The following is a 20,426-nucleotide window of genomic DNA, read 5'->3' as shown; positions in this document are numbered from 1 at the left end:
TGACTTTTCAAAAAGCAACGGAGAAAAAACGGTAACAGCAGACACCACAAATGAAGGCAAGAAGGAGCAAATGTTTTCTCTGACAGCAATTAAACAGGTAAAAATCAGGTGAGAAATAATCTTCAGACAGCTGAGTAATCTGCTTCTCACGAAAATATCGTACGTGCATTTGATGTACAAAATCTTCAATTAAAACTGAACAGGGATGTCAACCATGGTTTTGGTCCAGGAGGAATTGAATTTTAAAGCAATCAGGGATAATTTTGCCTGAAGCCATAAAATAGGGCGCCCATTTAAACTGATTCATCAATTTTGACAATGATGACAAAGTAATTGCCTTCTCAAAACACCCACACAATTAGGAAACAGTTAAGAAAGTACATTTAGTTGATCCTGACTAACAACCCACTCAACTTGATTTCATGACAGGCAAAGGACACTACCAGGACTTTAGGGTTGGGGTGAACTGAAACGAAAAACCAAGCGCTCTCATAAATTATCAACTCTCATTACTTAGTTTTTCAAAAAACGGACTTGAGAGTTCTTTTCTGTAGCGCTCTCAAAAATCCTTTTCCCTGCAATATGATGAAAATATGAAAAATGCAGGTTTCTGGGTTAAAAAAGCTAAAGAATGTGACCAATAAAAAAAGAGGATGTGAATATCGCGTCATGTCAGAAACAATACTAAGCTCTGCAGAAGTTCTTCGTTGATCTGTTGTTTAAAGAGGAAGATGTGGAGATTCAGTGGAGCAGAAGGGAGATTCAGTGGAGCAAGGACGACGACGAAAACAACTCAGAAGTTTTCTCATTAACGTGGCCGCCTCCAAGTTAGTGCTTGCCGAGTGTGTCGCTTCCAAGTGAGCGCAAGCGGGCAGCGCAGGGAGTCAAATCTTGTGCGTTATAGAACACACAAGGGCACCGGAAAAGGAATGCTCTGCCTCCCGTAAGGGGACAGAACACAACCTCCCGGATGCAACCAGAGGGGGAGTGTACTAGCCGACCACCAACCCTCTTCAAATCCCACAACGGAAAGGGCCCTCCCGGAACCGACATCTCCAATGGACGACATCGAGCAACATTAGTCGCGAGGAAACTAGAGACTATCCTCCCAAACCCTGGACCGACTCGCAGAGGAAGGACAAAGCGAACCCCCGAAATGAAAGAGGAGCGGAACGACAGGAGGAAACAAAAGCGCCGCAATAGAAGGGAGACAGCTAAAATGCCGACAATAGCTACCTGGAACCTCTAAGGGATATCAATGCAAGAACGCAACAGAGCCAGACTAAAGAGAACGATATCCTTCATCGGAGAAAAGGGTTGGCAAATAACTCTAGTTTCAGAAATATGAGCCGAGCAATCAGGAGCGAACTGGATGGGGCAAGGAGCCGAAATCACGGCAATAATCCACTCCCAGAGGTGTGGTATCATCCTCCGAGGGGCGGCTCTGAACGAGTGGAAAAGAAGAAACCAGAGGATGGACCTCAAGGAACTCGCCACCCGGATTCAGATAGGGAAAATATCCCTGATTGCTGTGGACCAGCCCATCAGTACACACGGGCAGGAAGCCATCGAGAAATACAGGGCTGACGTAGAGGACCTCATCGCCCCAGGGACACAATCCTTGTAATTGGCGGAGACCACAATAGCCAGATATCATGGAACGCCACCCACCAAGGAAGCTACAGACTGGACACACCAACGAACGAACAAGGAAGGGATTTAATCCAGTGGTGCTCGGAACAACAGCTCCATAGGGCAAACTGATTCTCAGGACACAACAACTGGGGGACGTGGTTCCACAAGAAACTGAGGAGATGGTTCGAAATCGACGGGTTTCTTATGCGGCAAGCAGATCAGCGACACAAGCACATGAGAAGAATGAAGACTATAACGGAAATGTCGTACTCGGAGCACAAACCAGTCATCCGGAGGATCTTGATAAAAATAAAAAAATGATAAGGGCGACGGACAACAGCCAACATCAAACAGGAAGCCCTACGACACAAAGAGAAAGCGGAAGAGTTCGGGCAAAGAACCGCTGCCATCATCGAGATGATGACATTGGGGCAACGAGAAGTTGGAATGAGGTGTCCAGTATCATTGTCAGGGCAGCGAAGGAAGTCTGCGGGGAACATAGTAAACGAGTGAGGAATCCGTGGATAATCGGCGCAGAGAAAGAGCCGGCGGTGCTAAGAGAAAATATCGATAAGAGGGTCCCAGCAAGAAACGAGTCCACGAACAACACCACCCATCGCATCTTCAAGAGGAAATTAACCAACGCAAGAAAGACCCTGAAGAAGAAGCTGAATCACTTGGAAAGAAAATGGTGCGAGAATAAATTAGAGGAATGCGATGCGGCGGCCAGAGCAGGTAACTTCGGAGCTATGTACAGCCTACTCCGACAGCTAGAAACACGCAGCAGCAAACCTCTGGAAGGAACGACGATAACCTCCGAAAATTTCCGAGAACACTTTCCAGAATTTCAGCACGAAGGTACGAAATCGACCCAGGAGAACTGATGCAAGCGATAGATCTTACACCGGACAGGAGGCAAGAAGAACGCTTTCGCACTGCAGCAGAGGAAATGAACCAGGAACCGACAACCTCCGAAGTGCTGGAAGCTATAGATGAAGGCAAGGACACCTCTTCCGGAGCAGATAAGGTTCGGATCCGCTACATCCGCGAGACCACAGCTGAAATCAAATTGAATGTGACCCAACTAGTACAAGAGATGTTCACAACAAGAGCGATCCGCTGGGAACAGTCAGTGATGATCGGACAAATAGTCGCACTGTTCAAAAAGGGGGACAGAAAGGAATGTGGAAATTACCGAGGGGTGTGTCTGCTTTCTATGCTGAGTAGAATATTAGCAAGAATCCTCGGGAAACGTCTCCGCAATTGGACTGAAAAACTCCAAGTACTGCACCAGAATCAAAACGGGTTCCGACCAAACAGATCGACAGCTGACGCCACGCAAGTGATAACCCGAATACAGGAAGACATGCAGATCGTAAAAAAAGGAGAGCAGAAACCGGGGGCAACGTGGAATACGATGATCCGGTAAGACGCCTACTCGATCTAGAAAAAGCCTACCCGCGGGTGTCCAAGCCGGCCCTCTGGGAGTTTTTGGAAAAGCATGGATTAAAGGAGAACTTCCTGAATTGTACTAGAGACCTCCACGAAACAACAGAATACTGTATAAAGAGCAAACATGGCGATAGCGGAAGTTGGACCCCAGAGAGAGGGCTTAGAGAAGGGTGCCCTACCTCGCCCGTTCTCTTCAATATCTTTCACCAAATGGTTATCGGACTCGCAGAAGAGAAAAGAAGAGAGCTTGGGTAAGCATCAGGAAAAAAAGGTGGGCATAGAGTGGCACTGGCTAGAGGGGAACAAGATACCGAGCCAGAATCAGTTTGGAAAGTACAACTCGGAAGCGAAATTGGAAACATTCTCCATGTTTCGTTTTGCAGACGATACAACCATTCTTGGCAGGGCTGATGAGATTGAACAACGCATCACATGCATCAAGCGAAATATGGAGGCCTTCGAAGAGAAAATTAATCTGGCAAAAGAAGAAGTTGTGAACTTCGGAGATGATAACTCAGCCAACGTGAGAATGCTTGGATGCTGGCTAGATCCCAAAGTCGATATTCAGAACAGTATCAAAATAGCTGAAAAACTATGGGCGAGGGTGAGACCTCAATTAGTGAACAGTAAGATGACCAAACGACAACACGCCCTGGTAGTCCAAACCTGTGTAGAAAGCGGGCTTCCCTTCGACGTTGCCACGAGATCCTGCAGAAGGGAGGAATAAAGAAGCTTCAACAGTGGATTGACAGGAAATATCAATTTATATGGAGTCACAAGAAGGAGCCCCCACTGAAAACGATGTAACGAGTTAAGAAGAACATGCAGGATGTAAGGCGTTTGCTCGGAGTAAAGTCCATACATTGGAAAGTGAAACAAATGAGCCTCCAGCGCTTCGGACATGTAATGCGAATGGCTATTGACAGACCCACGAAGAAAGCGATCCTGGGTTGGCTGCCGGCATTAGAAACCAACCCCAGGAACAGGAAGAAGACGAGGAACACACCGCAGTACTGGCGCCGTTTGTTGAGGGAAGCAGGAATAAACCCGACGGTACTGGACCGCCTAACAGAAAACAGAAAGACGGCGGGACATAATAGCCAGACGGATGGAGCACCTCGACAGTTGGGAGAAGAATCGAGGCCACTAAAAAGATGGAATAATCGGAAGCCAACGAATAGGATTGTCGAACTACAAAAGAGACCCCTCGCATGCCCTCACTGCCAAAAGGAATGTGGAAATGCCGGAGGACTGGGCATCCACATCAAGAGAATGCATGGAAAGAGTGAGGCGTTGTTCAAATGTACGGGGTGCAACATTCCCTTTAAATCGGAAGCCACGAGAAAGAACCATGAAAGAATATGCACGGGGGAGAAAATGATGGGGACCTCGAAAAAATGCCAAACTTGCCAAAAAGTCGTGACGGCGACGAATTTCGCCCGCCACAGGGAGATGTGTAGCTCGAATCAGACCTGCCCACAGGAACCAGCCAGAGTCTACAGACCAAAAAACGTACCATGCCCAGGATGCCAAAACCCGATATCAGCAACAAACTTGGCTCGACATCGCCGAATACGTTGCAGCAGCATCAATTATCTCGCAACAAAAGTGCTCAACGCCGTCCAAAGGGGATGCAGAGGACAGGAGGAGAGCGTACCCTCTGAGAAGGGTGAAAGCTATCAAAGTCAAAGGCAAAATCATTAATCTAAGGTCTGTACAATTAGTATAGCGTATTGGTCAATGAATTCATCAGGCGTGGACACTTGAAAGATAGCGCCAGTACAACTGCAAAATCAAAAGTAATCAGCACAGACTATGCGCGGGATTTTTTCAGCGATTGCCCAGTTATTGAGTCCAAACTTTTGAAAGATCTCTATCATCCAGTAGAAGACTGATTAGAGCAGATATCTTAAGTTTAGATGGTTTTGAATGCAGTTTGTAAAATTAGTCGTTCTTTTTGGTATTGAAATGACTACTTCCGCGCATTTTTTTTACTTATTTGGAGGCCAGATTGATTTATGGAAAACTGCGATTCCTTCTTTTATTTCAATGAAATCAATTTAATACTCTAGTCCGTTCTCAATCATGGTTCTCTCAAATTACTGCAGCTGCACTATTGCTATTTATTTTTTACAGTCTTGGACTTAGTTCCCTCTAACCGAATAATGAATGAATAGGTCTCATATTGTTAGAATATCGATCAAACTATAGTCTAAAACTTAGTGAGAATTAGAAGGAACGTTTGACTTACCAGATTAGAAAGACAAGCAAAATGACTTCGATCAAAGAAATTATATAAATGAATCGTCAAGAAATGGTGCTGAGAATCAATATTCGGTTCAAATTGGTGAATCTAGATAACTATTATTAGAGTTAGATTAAGTGATGTAAAATCTTCCCACCATGTATTAAATGATGATGATATCTCCGGAAGTGTGAATGAATTCTTAGAAAAGTGCAAATGCATTCCATTTATGGTTCCCTTTGCGACTGATTTGCAGAAGCAAACCATATTGGGTAACCCTTGCGACCCCCACTATAAATCACGGTGCTAAGATTTGTTTTGTATCTTGACTTTTTCACACTGATAATGGGTATATATACAGCTGATTTTTGAGTCCTTTTTCATCCCCAAATTCAAATCACCATCTTGATCTAATAATCAGTTCTCTCCTGTAAATCTCTAAATTCTTCTGTAAAATATCATTTTGTTATTTTCTCATTTTTTGAGAAATTAATTCTTTTACTTAGTTAAAAACGCTTTTTATTCCGCTTGCGAAAGTCCATAACCCAACAGGTTATGGGCCCAGCAATTTTCTAAGTCATAAAAATAATTTCCAAAACAAAACTAATTTGTTGTTGACAGTCATAATCCTTTTCTGCTTAGTACCTTTTCTGTTCACAACTGTTTTGCCTGCTCAAACTTCAATGGATCAACAGACAGTGAAGCTGCTGACCTACACAGGAAAGGCACAGGACTTTCCAATCTGGAGCACAAGATTTGTGGCGATGATGCAGACGAAGGGACTCTACAAATCACTACTGGGGAAAGAGGAGCAACCCAATGAGCCTGCGCCACTGGCCAATGGGGCAACCAATGATGAGAAGAAGAACCACAAGGTGCTGAAGCATGCATATGAGAAGGAAGTTGCAGACATCAAGGAGAAACGGAACAATGTGTGGTGCCATTTGGCACTGACTCTAGATGCAACAACCCTCATGCTGATGAGACATGACTGTGTGGGAGATGACGGCATTGGAGATGGAGCAAAGGCTTGGAAGCTTTTGCAAGAGAGATTTCAGATTGTGGAGACGCCGACAGTGGTGACTTTAGTGGCACAGCTTGCTCGACTGCAGCTCGAGGATTCTGAGGATTTGGACAGCTTCTTCATCAGAGGACAGGAGTTGCTCACAAGGCTACAAGAAGCAGGGGAAGCAGTCTCAGAGACCCTCTTCAACGCCTTGGTCCTCAATGGTCTGCCAATGAGGTATGAAAGTTTTTTTATACAGGAAAGCTTCAACCCGGCAACAAACTTCACAGAGTTGAGGAAAAGGCTGCAGAACTTTCATGAGAGCACGGTGCAGAGACACAAGGAACAAAGTGGTTCAGTGGCACTGGCAGTGAAGCGTGACTTCAAGAAGGGACCCATGAAAGGAAACTGCTTTGTGTGTGGGATCCCTGGACACTTTGCCAAAGACTGCAGGAAGAAAGAGACAGCACAATAAAGCAAGTGTGGTGAGAAGGTTCACCTAGATAGGGCATGCAGGAGACAAAGAGATGGAGGCAAACATGAGTCAGTGGCAATGGGTCCAACATTGGCTACACCAGACGAGGAATGCTGGGCAGCTCTTACCCAGTGGAAGGCAGCAGGCATGCTAGTGGACAGTGGTTGTACAGATCACATAGTGACGAACATCGATGCGTTCCTGGACTTTGTGCCCATTCAATCAGTGGTCAGAAATCCCAACGGAGAGGCTTCCAGAGTGGTGGGCAGAGGCTGTGTGAGGATCAGCATACCCTCAAACAAAGGGGAATTCCAATGCGGACTCAAAAATGTTCGGTGTGTGCCGGACTATTCTTCAAACCTCCTATCAGTCTCAAGATGCACGGAGTGGGGACATAGCTTCACTTTCGAGAGAGGAAACAGCTGCATGAAACTCCAGAAGGGAACTCGGGTAAAACTAACACAAGAAAATAATTTGTTTTACTTACCCTGCAGCGTTCTAGAATTCAAGATGAGCTCCAACAGCATGAAACTTGACAGTGCAAGGAAGTGGCACAGTATGCAATGTGTGCGCATTGGCCAAGATCACAAAGACTCCGGTACCAAGAGTGGCAGAGACCCAAGCAGAAGAGAAGCTGGAGAGGGTGTTCACAGACGTGATGGGACCTTTCAGAGTAGAGTCACTGTCAGGGTTCCGGTTCTGCATAGTGTTTGCAGACCAGTACACGAAGTTTGTGTTTGTGGACTTGCTTAAGGCAAAGAGTGAAGCACTGGCCAGCCTGAAGAAATTTGTTCTCAGTGTGGGGACGCCAAAGAAGCTGAGGCAAGACAATGCGAAGGAGTTTCTCTCAGAGCAGTTCAAGATGTACTGCTTAGATGCAGGCATTCTACAGGAAAAGACCATACCAGAGACCCCAGAACAGAATGGGTTAGCTGAAAGGTGCAACAGGAAACTGCTGGAGATGGCAAGATGTTTGCTCCTTGACTCAGGACTTCTCAAGATGATGTGAGGAGCAGCAATTCTTCACGCAGCAAGGATCAGAAACTTGGTTGTGAGACGAGGAGAAGAAAAATGCCCAGCAGAGCTGATGAGAGGTATAAAACCTAAGCTTTCAATTAGTAAATTATCTATTTTTGGTTGCACAGTCTTCATGAGGAAGAGGGACAGAGAAGTCAGCAAACTTGAACCCAAGGCACTGGAAGGAAAGTTTGTGGGTTACACTGAAGGAGAAAACGGATACCTGGTGTACAAACCCAACACACGCAAGGTGATGGCAGTTCGAGATGTGATCATCAAGGAGTCTGAAGTGGGCTCAATCCCTGACAACAAAGAAACGGCTGACCTACTAGATGATGGGTCGGAACTGGGAATCTGGCACCCAGATGATGGTCATCAAGATGATGACAACAGAGAACGACAGGACACATCTACTGCAATAAAGGAGGAGTGGCATGACGCAGGGAGCGTGAATACTCAAGAAACAACACTGAGACCAGAGGCCTCAGATGTTGGAGAAACAGCACTAGATGAAGGATCTACTGCAACAAGAGGGAGTTACAGAGACTCAGAGTCACTGGAAGACAGTGACACAGAAGACTTCTCACAGTTAGAGACAGTTGGCTTCAATGAAGATGCACTGGAACACGCGGACAGAGCAGAGCCCAGACGAGGGACCACAGTTAGAGACAGTTGGCTTCAATGAAGATGCACTGGAACACGCGGACAGCAGAGCCCAGACGAGGGACACGAGCAAGGAATGTTCCGCAATTTTTTGGAGAAGTCAGGACCCATCTTGCTGTGACTGAGGGCGACTATGTGGAACCCAAAACAGTCTACGAAGCCAGGCAAGGTGACGATTGGGACCAGTGGCACCGGGCAATGAAGGCACCCACAGACAGGGACGTCATACCGGGCAAATGGGTCTACAAAGTGAAATTGGGACCCAGTGGTCAAGTGGACAAATACAAAGCGCGCTATGTGGCGAAAAGCTTCAAACAAGTGGAAGGACTGGACTACTTTGAGACTTTTGCGCCTACCTGTAAGCCAGAGACATTCAGGATTCTACTTCAGCTATCAGCGAAGCAGGGCCATGTGATGCACCAATTTGATGTCAAGACTGCTTTCCTGCACTCACCAATCGAGGAAGAAGTGTATCTGGAACAGCCACAGGAGTTTGTTAAACGCTGATCAGATGGGGAGAAGTTAGTATGTCGACAAAATAAATCAATTTATGGTTTGAAACAAGCTGCTAACTACTGGTACAAAGAGCTGGCAAACTTCCTACTGAGACAGGGGTTCACCAGAAGCAGAAACGATCACTGCTTGTTCGCAAGATCAGAGGCAGAGGATCACACCTTCATCTTGGTCTGGGTTGACGACATTATAGTAGCATCAAGAAGTATGACAGTGATCTCTGATGTCAAGAAGGCACTAGAAGCAACCTTTCACATGGAAGACAGAGGGAGACTACACTGGTTTCTGGGTCTAAGAATCAGACGAGAAGAGGGCAAAGTCACAGTCGACCAAGAACACTACATAGAAACAATGCTTGAGCGGTTTCAAATGGATCAATGCAAACCCTCAAGAACTCCAGCTGATTTGAATTTGAAACTTCAGACAGCACAGAACGGAGACGAAGAAGTGGACCAGAGGATCTACAGAAGCTTGGTTGGATCACTTCTGTATCTGGCCAAACAGACGAGGCCAGACATCATGTTCACAGTCAACATTCTGTCCAGACACATGAATGCACCTACCAATCAACACTGGATGTGCGGAAAACGACTTCTGCGATATCTTCAAGGTTCAAAAGGTTTAAAACTTACTTACACAAAAGAGGCTAGTTATGATTTAGTGGGGGAAAGTGATGCAGACTGGTCTGGAGACGTGAACGACAGAAAATCAACAACGGGCTATTACTTCAAGCTCAATGGACGTGGAGCAGCACTCAGCTGGGGTGTCAAGAAGCAGGCCACAGTTGCTCTTTCTTCATCAGAAGCAGAATATCAGGGCATGGCAGCAGCAGTTCAGGAAGCACTCTACCTGAAACAACTTCTAGAGGATTTTGGCATCCAACAGAAACGTCCAATAGCAATTGGAGAAGACAACCAAAATTGTATCAGACTTTGCCAAAACCCAGTCATGCACAAAAGGAGCAAGCACATCGAAACAAAGGTTCACTTCATCCGGGACAAGACTTAGGATGGGACTATTTCAATTCATTACGTCCCTACAGACAAAATGGCAGCGGACATCTTCACAAAGTCCTTACCCGTTTCGAAAGTGGAAACATTCAGAGCAGTTTTGATGGGAGCAGACTCTACGCAATCAGCTCAAGTCTGAGTGGGGGTGTTAGAATATCGATCAAACTATAGTCTTAAACTTAGTGAGAATTAGAAAGAAAGTTTGACTTACCAGATTAGAAAGACAAGCAATATGACTTCGATCAAAGAAATTATATAAATGAATCGTCAAGAAATGGTGCTGAGAATCAATATTCGGTTCAAATTGGTGAATCTAGATAACTATTATTAGAGTTAGATTAAGTGATGTAAAATCTTCCCAGCATGTATTAAATGATGATGATATCTCCGGAAGTGTGAATGAATTCTTAGAAAAGTGCAAATGCATTCCATTTATGGTTCCCTTTGCGACTGATTTGCAGAAGCAAACCCTATTGGGTAACCCTTGCGACCCCCACTATAAATCACGGTGCTAAGATTAGTTTTGTATCTTGACTTTTTCACACTGATAATGGGTATATATACAGCTGATTTTTGAGTCCTTTTTCATCCCCAAATTCAAATCACCATCTTGATCTAATAATCAGTTCTCTCCTGTAAATCTCTAAATTCTTCTGTAAAATATCATTTTGTTATTCTCTCATTTTTTGAGAAATTAATTCTTTTACTTAGTTAAAAACGCTTTTTATTCCGCTTGCGAAAGTCCATAACCCAACACATATAATGCGATAATTTATGTACTGATCAACAACGTTATCTGGCGGTAGAGACATATATGAGTCAATGACAATGTTATATCAGCTATTGCCGACAGCTGCTTCTTTCGGATGGTTTTGTTGCTCTTTAGTCAGCTTTTCAATAATTATTTGCAACGCCTACATCTCTAATAATAATTTATTTTTAATTATAAGCAAGTTACATTATTTGTCTAAATAAAAAATGCCTGTCTATAGCCTTTATTTAGCAGTTGGTTCGAGTCAGCCAATAAGATCGCACCAACTGGTGTTGTGGGAATCGAACGCGTGGGGAGACTTGATAACCGATATGACTGACACCCAACGATCACTTTATTGAAAAACAATCTGAAGAACAGTAGAAAAATTTTAAACTTCGCTTTGGCCTAATTTATATCAGATGAAGTGTTTGTCAGTTATTTTGATTGCCTTTATTGGCATCGCCTTTGGTGAAGTCTACTTCAAGGAAGAGTTTTCTGGTAAGCAGCGTGTAGTTTTTGTGACATGTGAATAGATATCTTACTTTATAAATGGAGCTATTCCATGGAAGGAATGGTTTAATAAAGTCGTGACGAAGAAACGAGATTTCCTATTTAATACTTCTCTCTCTGTAAAAGTCCTTCATTTTTTGAAATTTGGGAATAAACATTTTTGAAAAATTAAAACTTTTAAAAAAATTTTTTTTTCTGAGATCTTAGGAGATGACCGCAGAATCCAACAAGATGAATTTTCATCAATAGATCGTTTTTTTCGTTTGAAAAATTAACGCCAAAGCTGGATTTTGATAAATGCAATCATTATATTTGTGAGAAGGAAAAACCGAGTCTTTTTTTTATTCAAAAACCAAATTCCCTGGCTACTTTACGGCAGACGCCTCTGCATTTACAAATAGTGTGTTGTTATGTAGCAGCTATTTTGAAAGACAATCAGTGCCATGTCTGTTTTAGATGGCTCGTACATGAACAGATGGGTTGAGTCCAAACACACTTCGGAAATGGGTCCATGGAAGTACACAGCTGGGAAATGGTACGGGGATGCTGAGAAAGATATGGGTAAGTAATAACTTTTTAGAGCAACTCTTTGCTCGGTATGTTGATTCTATGTCAACACCATTATAGTGAGAGTAAAGTTTGGGACCTTTGTGGGTTGCAACACCACAATCTCCTAATTGATTGCAACCCTGTTTTCTCCACTGAGCCAACTGGTCCACACTGCGAGAGTCTTTTTATGCTCTCTTATATTGAGCTATCATTTCAAGCTCCATCTTGTGATCACAGCATACTTACTAGAGTGTATACTCTAACATAACTAGTTCACAATAGTTCGCAACTTTGTTCTATAGTATCGCAGTAATTAGATTTCGCGAGATTAAATTGCTCTTATTGCTGCGTTTTGGGGAAAAACCGAGCAATTTTAGATAGGAAAAGAACCCCAAGGAAAAGTTCCGGCGAGACGTAAACCCCCACTTGACTGTTGAAGAGCTGCGCACTTCGCGCATTTGATCATAACAGTGCGTTAACGGCGTTTAGGAATTGCTATAAAACTCTCACAACCCAACAAATTATTACAACCGAATTTCCATGCTAGCATGCGCTTTTATTTCGTAGTGTTTATTTCCTAATAGAATAAGACGGGGTCACGCAGGGGGGGGGGGGGGGTTTCTGTGGGCATTTGATTTGATTTTCTGTGGGAGTTGAAAGAACCATAAATGGTTTTGTGGTTTGTTCGACTCCATTGATGACTTTGTATAATTGCTAATCATCGTTTTAACATCCAATTAGTTTTCATAAGCAGTTACTTATTGGAATTTATTTATTTTTGTTGAGTGGATATGAAAATGGATATATAATGTCAAAAAGTTGATAACCTAATGTAAATTGTGGATAAGAATCTTGGAATTGATTGGCAAGAAGCTCTAAATGTTCAGCATACACGTTACTAGACAAATTAAGCCATGACGAAAGGTTTAAAAACAACAGGACGGTTATAAGAGATACCCAAGTGCAAGTGACTGAGACCAGTTGGTGTAATAATTAGTATAATAGGCTGAAAAGTAATAGACGCTGGTTCAAATCCAGTATTGGGCCATTTTTACAGTCGTTGCACCTACTTAACCCACCCCCCCCCCCCCCCTCCAACCCTAATGCCTCAAATAACGGAACGTTTCAATTACGTCTAACAACGCAAATAAATTCAACTTTTGCATTTATTGATCTAGTGCCTGGAATGATAGAAAGCCAAACATTTAAAGAATTAACAATAGTTATTACTTGTGTTGCGTAGGAATCCAAACCGGGCATGATGCACGATTCTACGGGATCTCTGCCAAATTTGAGAAGCCATTCACAAATGAGGACAAAGACCTCGTCATCCAGTTCCAGGTCAAACACGAGCAGAAGATAGACTGTGGAGGAGGATACCTGAAAGTGTACCCATTTGATGTAGACCAGGAGGACTTGCACGGGGAATCGCCGTACTACATCATGTTTGGTCCAGATATCTGTGGAGCGGACAGGTCTCTTTTAAAACCATTTTCAAAACTTTTAAACAGTCAGATCAGTTTAACACTTTGTCGCCATATAACCGTTTTCGGAATTTGTGAAGACCGGTAATACACGATAAAATGTATTTAAAAATGACCCATTTTGATCGGTAACTGTTAAGATGAACGTTTTCTATCAGTTTTCCAAAAAGTGCAGCATAAAAATGCTCTAAACGCTATACTAATTGCTGAAGTTGACTTAATATGATAAAATTTCATCATAAAATGCAGCAAGTTTAATTTTGAGAATTTTTATAGCAATAATAAAATAAAAAATTTGGTTGAGTGTGTTATAATCCATACATCACGTACGTCAATTAGGCTAGAAGCCTGTTTTCAGACGCCGTATAAGATTTTCAAAAAGGGTCGCTCGATTACTTTCTTACTTACCTTTTTTCTTAAAAAAATAAAAAGGTAACCAGGTCATTCCTCTGTTAATTGACCGATGTATTTACAAAATGTATTTTGAGCGTCTGCAGCAAATATTTTTTAAAACTGACCTTTTTCAACAAAGATTATTCGGCGACAAAATTAGTTATGTTTTTACTGTTCATAATTTTTAGTTTTTTCTGTTGGGCTGTTCATAATTTGTTAATCATTTACTTAAAAGTTACTGAAACGACACAGTTAACTAAAAAAAAATGTTTCAGCACGATTATTTTTTAATATCAAAAGAACGGTTAAAAACGGTCATTCCCAGAAAATAGAGATTAAAAATAATCCAACTGTTGCAAAAAAGTGTGGGCTGCAACTCAATTTAACCCTGGAAATATTAGTCTCAAAACAATTAATTTCTCCGCATGAAAAATGGGTGTCCTCCATTTGCTTGACCCCTATCATTTCATTTCATCCCGATTATTTCAGGCCTCAATCATTTATCTACTATAGACATTGGTAGTAACATCAATTGACCATGCCTAGCGGGTCATGGCCATGCTTCAGCAGGCTGTGCGAAATGGCATGAAATTTAACTATCATAACTGAAAAGGGGACTAAATTATCCTCTTAATTATGAGAAGGATCTTTTCTATTTTTACCCGAACTTTTGAATTTAACACATTTACAGTAATTCAAGTTTGCTTATAATGTAAGCAGACAATTAATAATGCATGTTTTAACTATTTTTGCGCTTATCTTCCATAGGATCGGCTTCATGGCACTAATTTTTTTGACAACTGGTAACACAAATATCTATCCGATCTTAAACCAGTGCCGGCAATTTATTGTGCCTAAACTGAGGATGTCTATGGACGAAAAAGTAAATATTTGGGGGGGGGGGTGCAAACAGACTGGTTATGTAGGACTGGGAGGGGGGGGGGGAGAAAAGATCCTGTGAGAAAACATGCTTGTAATGCCGACTGCTAGTTTTCAGGGTGGAACGATGGAGGGGTGAAAGCAGATGGTGTTATGAGATATGAGGCTTAAATATATCGGGATGAAAAATGTGGAACGGAAAAGAACCACGCATATTTGAGGAAAATTTATTTATGTTTAATAAGTTTTGCTGTTTCTGTGCCAAAAACCAAACTAGGGCTTCAAAACTGAAACTAATATAGTTGATATCTAAATGATATCTATTTAACAGGGATAATTTCGAAAAACTCTAACGTTGATTTGGCGATCCGGTTATAGGTCTTTCCCTGAACAATATTATCATAATTAATATTGATATATTGTTGCTAATGCTTACTGCGGCAACATTTCAAGATTGAAATCATATTAGATTTAAATTTAACATATGATCAAAACAGCCAAGCTAGATGCTCTATCGATATTTTTCAGTGAATATCTTGCCACAGGGCCAAAACCATGGGATACACGAAGTGACATAAAATAGAAGATATTGTTAGAGTAATCTATAAGATGGAGAGATTGTATCAGGATGGCGTTGTTGTAACGCATACTCTATTTGCAAGTTAAAAGTTTGTCTAGTTTTTATAATAGCAGCACTTATTACTAACTAGAAGCTATTATTAATATCTCCTAGTTAACATAAGAATCGCTTGAGCTGACATACTTTGTTGTGATTCCTTAATCGGAGTATTTTTCAGTTCAGTTCAAGGGTTAGCGTTCACAATTTTTCAATTACACAAAATTCATTTTCAAACTTTTTACACAATTTTTACACACAAAATCACTTTTTACACATTTAAACAAAATTTTCAAGTATTTACAAGAGTAAAGTATGTAAACATCAACAGTAAAAGCAATAAAAGAGTAACTGAGTTGAATTATTTACCGAGTCGAGATGTCAGCGCCGTTTCATTGCATTATTTTGTAAGAAATGCGCTGAATGTGCAAATATTATGTAAGAAATGAGTTGAATGCGCTGAAATGAGCTGAAATGCACTGATTTTTTCATATATTTTACCGCAAAAATCGCACATATTAATATTACGCTGAAATAGCTAAAACTTTGCAAGAAATGTATTTAAATTTCAGCAAATATCTTAAATTTATTTAGTAAATTTGAATTTTTTCTACACCGATTCCTTAATTTCGAACCATTTAATTTGCTTTCATATTAAAGATTAACTTTTTCCAAAAAATGCTCTGAAAAGCGCTGAAAAGCGATGAAAATATGCCAGAAATGCGCTGAGTTTTCAGCGCATTTCTTCCTAAACTGTTTATTAATATAAAATCAAATTATATGGGAACAAATTGAGGAATCAATGGCGCAGTGGATTGAGTGGTGGCTACGTGACCAGAGAGCAGGATTCGAGTCTTAGTCAGCGCTATTTGAAAACTTGGCTTTTAGCGCTTTTCTTGCAAGATTTAAGCGCATTTCAGAACATTTCAGTGCATTTTATGTAAGGTTTTTGTGCTGAAATTTTTGAAAAAATTGGTGCATTTCTTACATAAGGTTTAGGCATTTTGTCGACCCCGGATTTTATATAAAAACCAATGATATATGTCATTGGTTTTTATATAAAATATAATTCAATTAAGTTACTCTTTATATTGCTTTTACTGCTGATGTTTACATGCTCTACTGTTGTAAATAATTGAAAATTTTGAGGACTGATTTATTGCAGGTCGATTCATGGAAGTAATATAGGTTCCACCGAAGTGGCTACGAGAACACGTAGGCATTGCTTGACAGTTGCTACCATCTATCAGCGAGTTATTGTGTTAGGGATATTTCGCTCCCAATAAAAAGTGAAAGAAAACTTTTTGTCACCTTTTATTTTCTCGATATCTACATATTACTCAGACCTTTTTGGACCAAATGGACCTCTAAAGAGGCTTGAAATTTACCCCGGGTAGAGAATCTTTACACATTGGAGCAATCATTTTTATAAGATATGTGCATTTTTCTTAGTTCACTTCAGTCAATTATTACAATTTAATAATATACAAGATTATATATTATTACATATGTAAAGTAATTTGGAGTGATGGTCAAGTCCGCCAGGACCCAATTTGGTTTAAAATTAACTGTAGTCGCGTCAAAAGTTCGTAATGCAGTGTTCATTTTAGGAAGGTACACGTCATCTTTAACTACAAAGGCAAAAATCATCTCATCAAAAAACGCCTCAACATCCCAGAGGACGAATTATCGCACGTTTATTCGCTCGTTGTCAAATCAGACAACACTTACGAAGTCTACCTTGACTTAGAAAAGAAGGAAAGCGGGAAATTAGAAGACGATTGGGCCTTTCTGCCACCCAAGAAGATAAAAGATCCAGCCGAGACCCAGCCAGAAGATTGGGATGACAGGGAAATGATCGACGATCCAGAAGACACAAAACCTGAAGATTGGGACAGTCCACAGTACATTCTGGACCCCGATGCGAAGCAACCAGAGGATTGGGATGAAGACATTGACGGAGAGTGGGAACCCCCGATGATCGACAACCCTAAATATAAGGGCAAATGGACCCCCAAGAAAATCGAAAACCCCGACTATCAAGGTATAAGTTTGTCTTAACATTCCTTTAACTTTAAGTTTTTTAATATACCCTTTTTTATTACATTTTTATTATATATTATATACCCCTTTTTATTATATTTTTTATTATATACCCCTTTTCTATTACCACTTTAATACATAGATCGTTTAGTTCACAAATGGCATTGAGAACGAAAAACCAAGACTCATTATTAACCAAGAGATCAGAATTATTGACAAAGAGACGAAAACTTCAGGATCAAGAAAGTGACGACAATTGATCAATGATTAGTCTCTGGCAAAAAAGATGACATGGCTAATAGAAACGCATGAATGAAGATAAATACATGGGACATTGTCTTAACTGTTCAAAGTTTGATTTGAACTTTGATTTTGTAAATAACACCACATTGTCTAAATAGGACCAAAATGATGCCAGCAAAAAATGCGCAATGACAATATATCCAACGTGGCACCCAATTTACACCCAAAATTTTATCTTAATATTGAAAATACCAGAGCGATTAACTTAGCATAATAGTTCGCTGATGCACTTGACCATGCCTCATGAACCATGGTCATGCCTTAGCGGCTCGTAGGATTTGAAATGAAACATGGTCATCTCATTGAAATTATCAGAAAGTGCTTAATTATGAGAATACATGCTTGTAATATCGAGTGCTTATTTTCAAATCGGAATATGGATCGAAAAGGTCAAAGGGAATAAATTGGGTATAATGGCATTGGCTATATTGTCACATTAAGCATTTTGGCATTGAGTAGGGTCATGTAACCGGCCAAGTTTCATGCTAACCTGTTAGTAAACTCTCAACAGGGATTCTCAATTTACTATGCGAGTTTTAAAAAAATAGAAAAAAGGAAGTCCTAAAAAGGCTCTATGGGCAATTTTGTTCACACAATGAGCTTCTCGATCGGACTCGGCTACAGTTTGTAACTTTGCGGCAATATATTTTTAAAACACCTCAATATTCCTATGAACCTACAATGAATTCGAAAACGCGTAATCCAGGTTTGGACATTTTTTTAAACCAAAAACTCCATATATCGACAGGACGATAACTTAATTATTGTGTGAATTAGAACGTTACTAACAAGGAAAGCTCAATAGTTTTCACCAATTTCTTTTCCAAAAAAAATGTTTCAATGAACAATTTGCAAGACTAATTTCATCATAGCCAACTATGAATATATACGAACTATAACAAATTTGAGCAAACTGAACACGTGATTATATGATTCAAAATTTTTGTCAGCGGATTCACGGAGCAAATTTTGTGAAATTGCGGCTGCAATACCCAAATTTTTTTCTAGGCAAATGGGTGCACCCCATGATTGAGAACCCAGACTACATACCGGACGACAAACTGTACCTTTACAAGGACATAGGAGCTGTTGGAATTGATATCTGGCAAGTAAAATCTGGTACCATTTTCGACAACTTCTTCATCGGAGACGATTTTGAGGAGGCCAAAAAGTTTGCTGAAGACACTTGGCAAGCGAGCAAGGAAGGAGAGGCCAAGATGAAGGAAGAAATTGACGCGGAAGAGAAGCAGAAACAGGAGGAAGAGTTGGCCAAACAGAAAGAAGTGGAGGAGGCGGAAAAGTCGGAGAACGCAGAAGAGGAGGAGGAAGTGGTGGTGGAAGAGCAGAATGAGGAATCCACCAAAGACGAATTGTAAAGTGGAATTCGAAATTTCAATCGGCCATTTGTTTTTTTTATTAAATTCGTCCAATTTTTGAACCAATGGATAAGGTGTTGAAGGTCAGTGATGGGCATTGATCGACGGAAAACAATGTTATTGAAGGCAGTAGCAAGCTAAAAGTGATGATTTCAAAATAAATTGAACATTTTCCTATATGGTTCGGTTTGGTTTCGCCCTTTTTAAAGCCGTAAGGCCTGATTTGTTCTAGTGTTATCTTGTGTCATTTGGTGACCGGACAATAGATCGAAAGGACAACAGATCGAAAACAGAAAGATTGGGACAATAGATCAAAAATTATTCTCTCGTATTGGTTGAAATTAAGCATTATTTGCGAGCTGCAATATAATAACCACATTATGGCCATGCCTTAGCGGCCCGTGGGACTTGATATGAATCTATCACAACCGAACAAAATATCACAATAGAACATGTTATATGCTGTATAATAAATGAGCGCTTAAATCTGATTGGCCAATTCGCAACTTAAATTATTTAATTTTCGATCTATTGTCCCAATTTTTGCTTTCGATCTGTTGTCTTTCGATCTATTGTCTTAGCATCGTGTCATTTAGATGTCCTTAATTATGTTGACAAGATTGTATTGCTTTGGTTAATTAATAATAATATTTTCAGCTTTAAGTTTTGAAATAGATGCAGTTGAAATCGTTCTGATATTTAATTATAATGAAAGGGCTCGCAATAGTCTGTGCGTGGCACTGACTGTTCCAACATAGCTAACAATCTAAGAAGATTTTTTTATCAATAAATTTTTTGAACTATAAATGTTCCATAAAATTATTTGAAGCATTCAAATCGACAATGGAAATTGAATTAACAACTAACTTGGTTACCATGACTATTTATTATTAAAACAGCAGATCAACAGTTTAATGAATCAAAATTCAACAGTCCATTTCATTTTCCTACACAATCAACAATATTTAAATACTCTATTGTGATGCAAAATTAAAGAAAGAGAGGCTTGTTTGTGATTAAACCCAGAGGAAACAGCACCAAAATAACCCATAAGTTACGGCACAAAGCGCTTTAAAATCAGTACCGTTCTGCAATTTTGTAATTTGGAACAACGTAATCAGTGTTACATAATTCTGCAGAAAAAAACGAGTTTTAAAATTTAATATACGACATGAGTAAACCAAACTGGGACATGAGTGAATATTAATCTTAAGGAGAAGAAACATAGATATCGAGCCTACAGTAATGCAAAAATCTACTAACATTTTTTGATAAACGCATTTCACGCTTAAACAAAGAATTATCTTGAAAATTAAGCATCTGACAACTCTAACAGGCATTGTTTAATTGCAAAAAACGAAAAAATGAGCCCTCAAAAATGAGATGAATCTATAATATTGAGAACGGAGATGTATATCTCAGAAAACTTATGATTGAAAGAGAGACTTTGTAAGCAAAAAACCTTGTTCCGAGAGTCTCAAAAACGTTAAAAATGACCCTAAT

General features: G+C 40.5%; 2 protein-coding genes across 2 annotated transcripts; both read left to right on the top strand.

The window, feature by feature from the left end:
• The first annotated feature begins 2,584 nt into the window (after positions 1 to 2,584).
• Positions 2,585 to 3,064, top strand: LOC142336661 (uncharacterized). The gene has a single exon (XM_075385571.1). The coding sequence runs from the start codon at positions 2,585 to 2,587 to the stop codon at positions 3,062 to 3,064; it is 480 nt and encodes a 159-aa protein (XP_075241686.1).
• Positions 3,065 to 11,125: 8,061 nt separating this feature from the next.
• Positions 11,126 to 19,250, top strand: LOC142337138 (calreticulin-like). The gene is made up of 5 exons (XM_075386241.1): positions 11,126 to 11,268; positions 11,737 to 11,841; positions 13,073 to 13,304; positions 16,812 to 17,245; positions 18,556 to 19,250. Exons 1-5 carry the CDS (start codon positions 11,190 to 11,192, stop codon positions 18,921 to 18,923), a joined length of 1,218 nt encoding a protein of 405 aa, XP_075242356.1. The 5' UTR covers positions 11,126 to 11,189; the 3' UTR covers positions 18,924 to 19,250.
• Positions 19,251 to 20,426: the final 1,176 nt, after the last annotated feature.

The sequence above is a fragment of the Convolutriloba macropyga genome, chromosome 3 (genome assembly GCF_964194025.1).
Source record: "Convolutriloba macropyga chromosome 3, txConMacr16.3, whole genome shotgun sequence".
NCBI lineage: Eukaryota > Metazoa > Xenacoelomorpha > Acoela > Convolutidae > Convolutriloba > Convolutriloba macropyga.
Note: the sequence above shows the minus strand (reverse complement) of the source record. Positions and strands in the feature narration are given on the sequence as shown.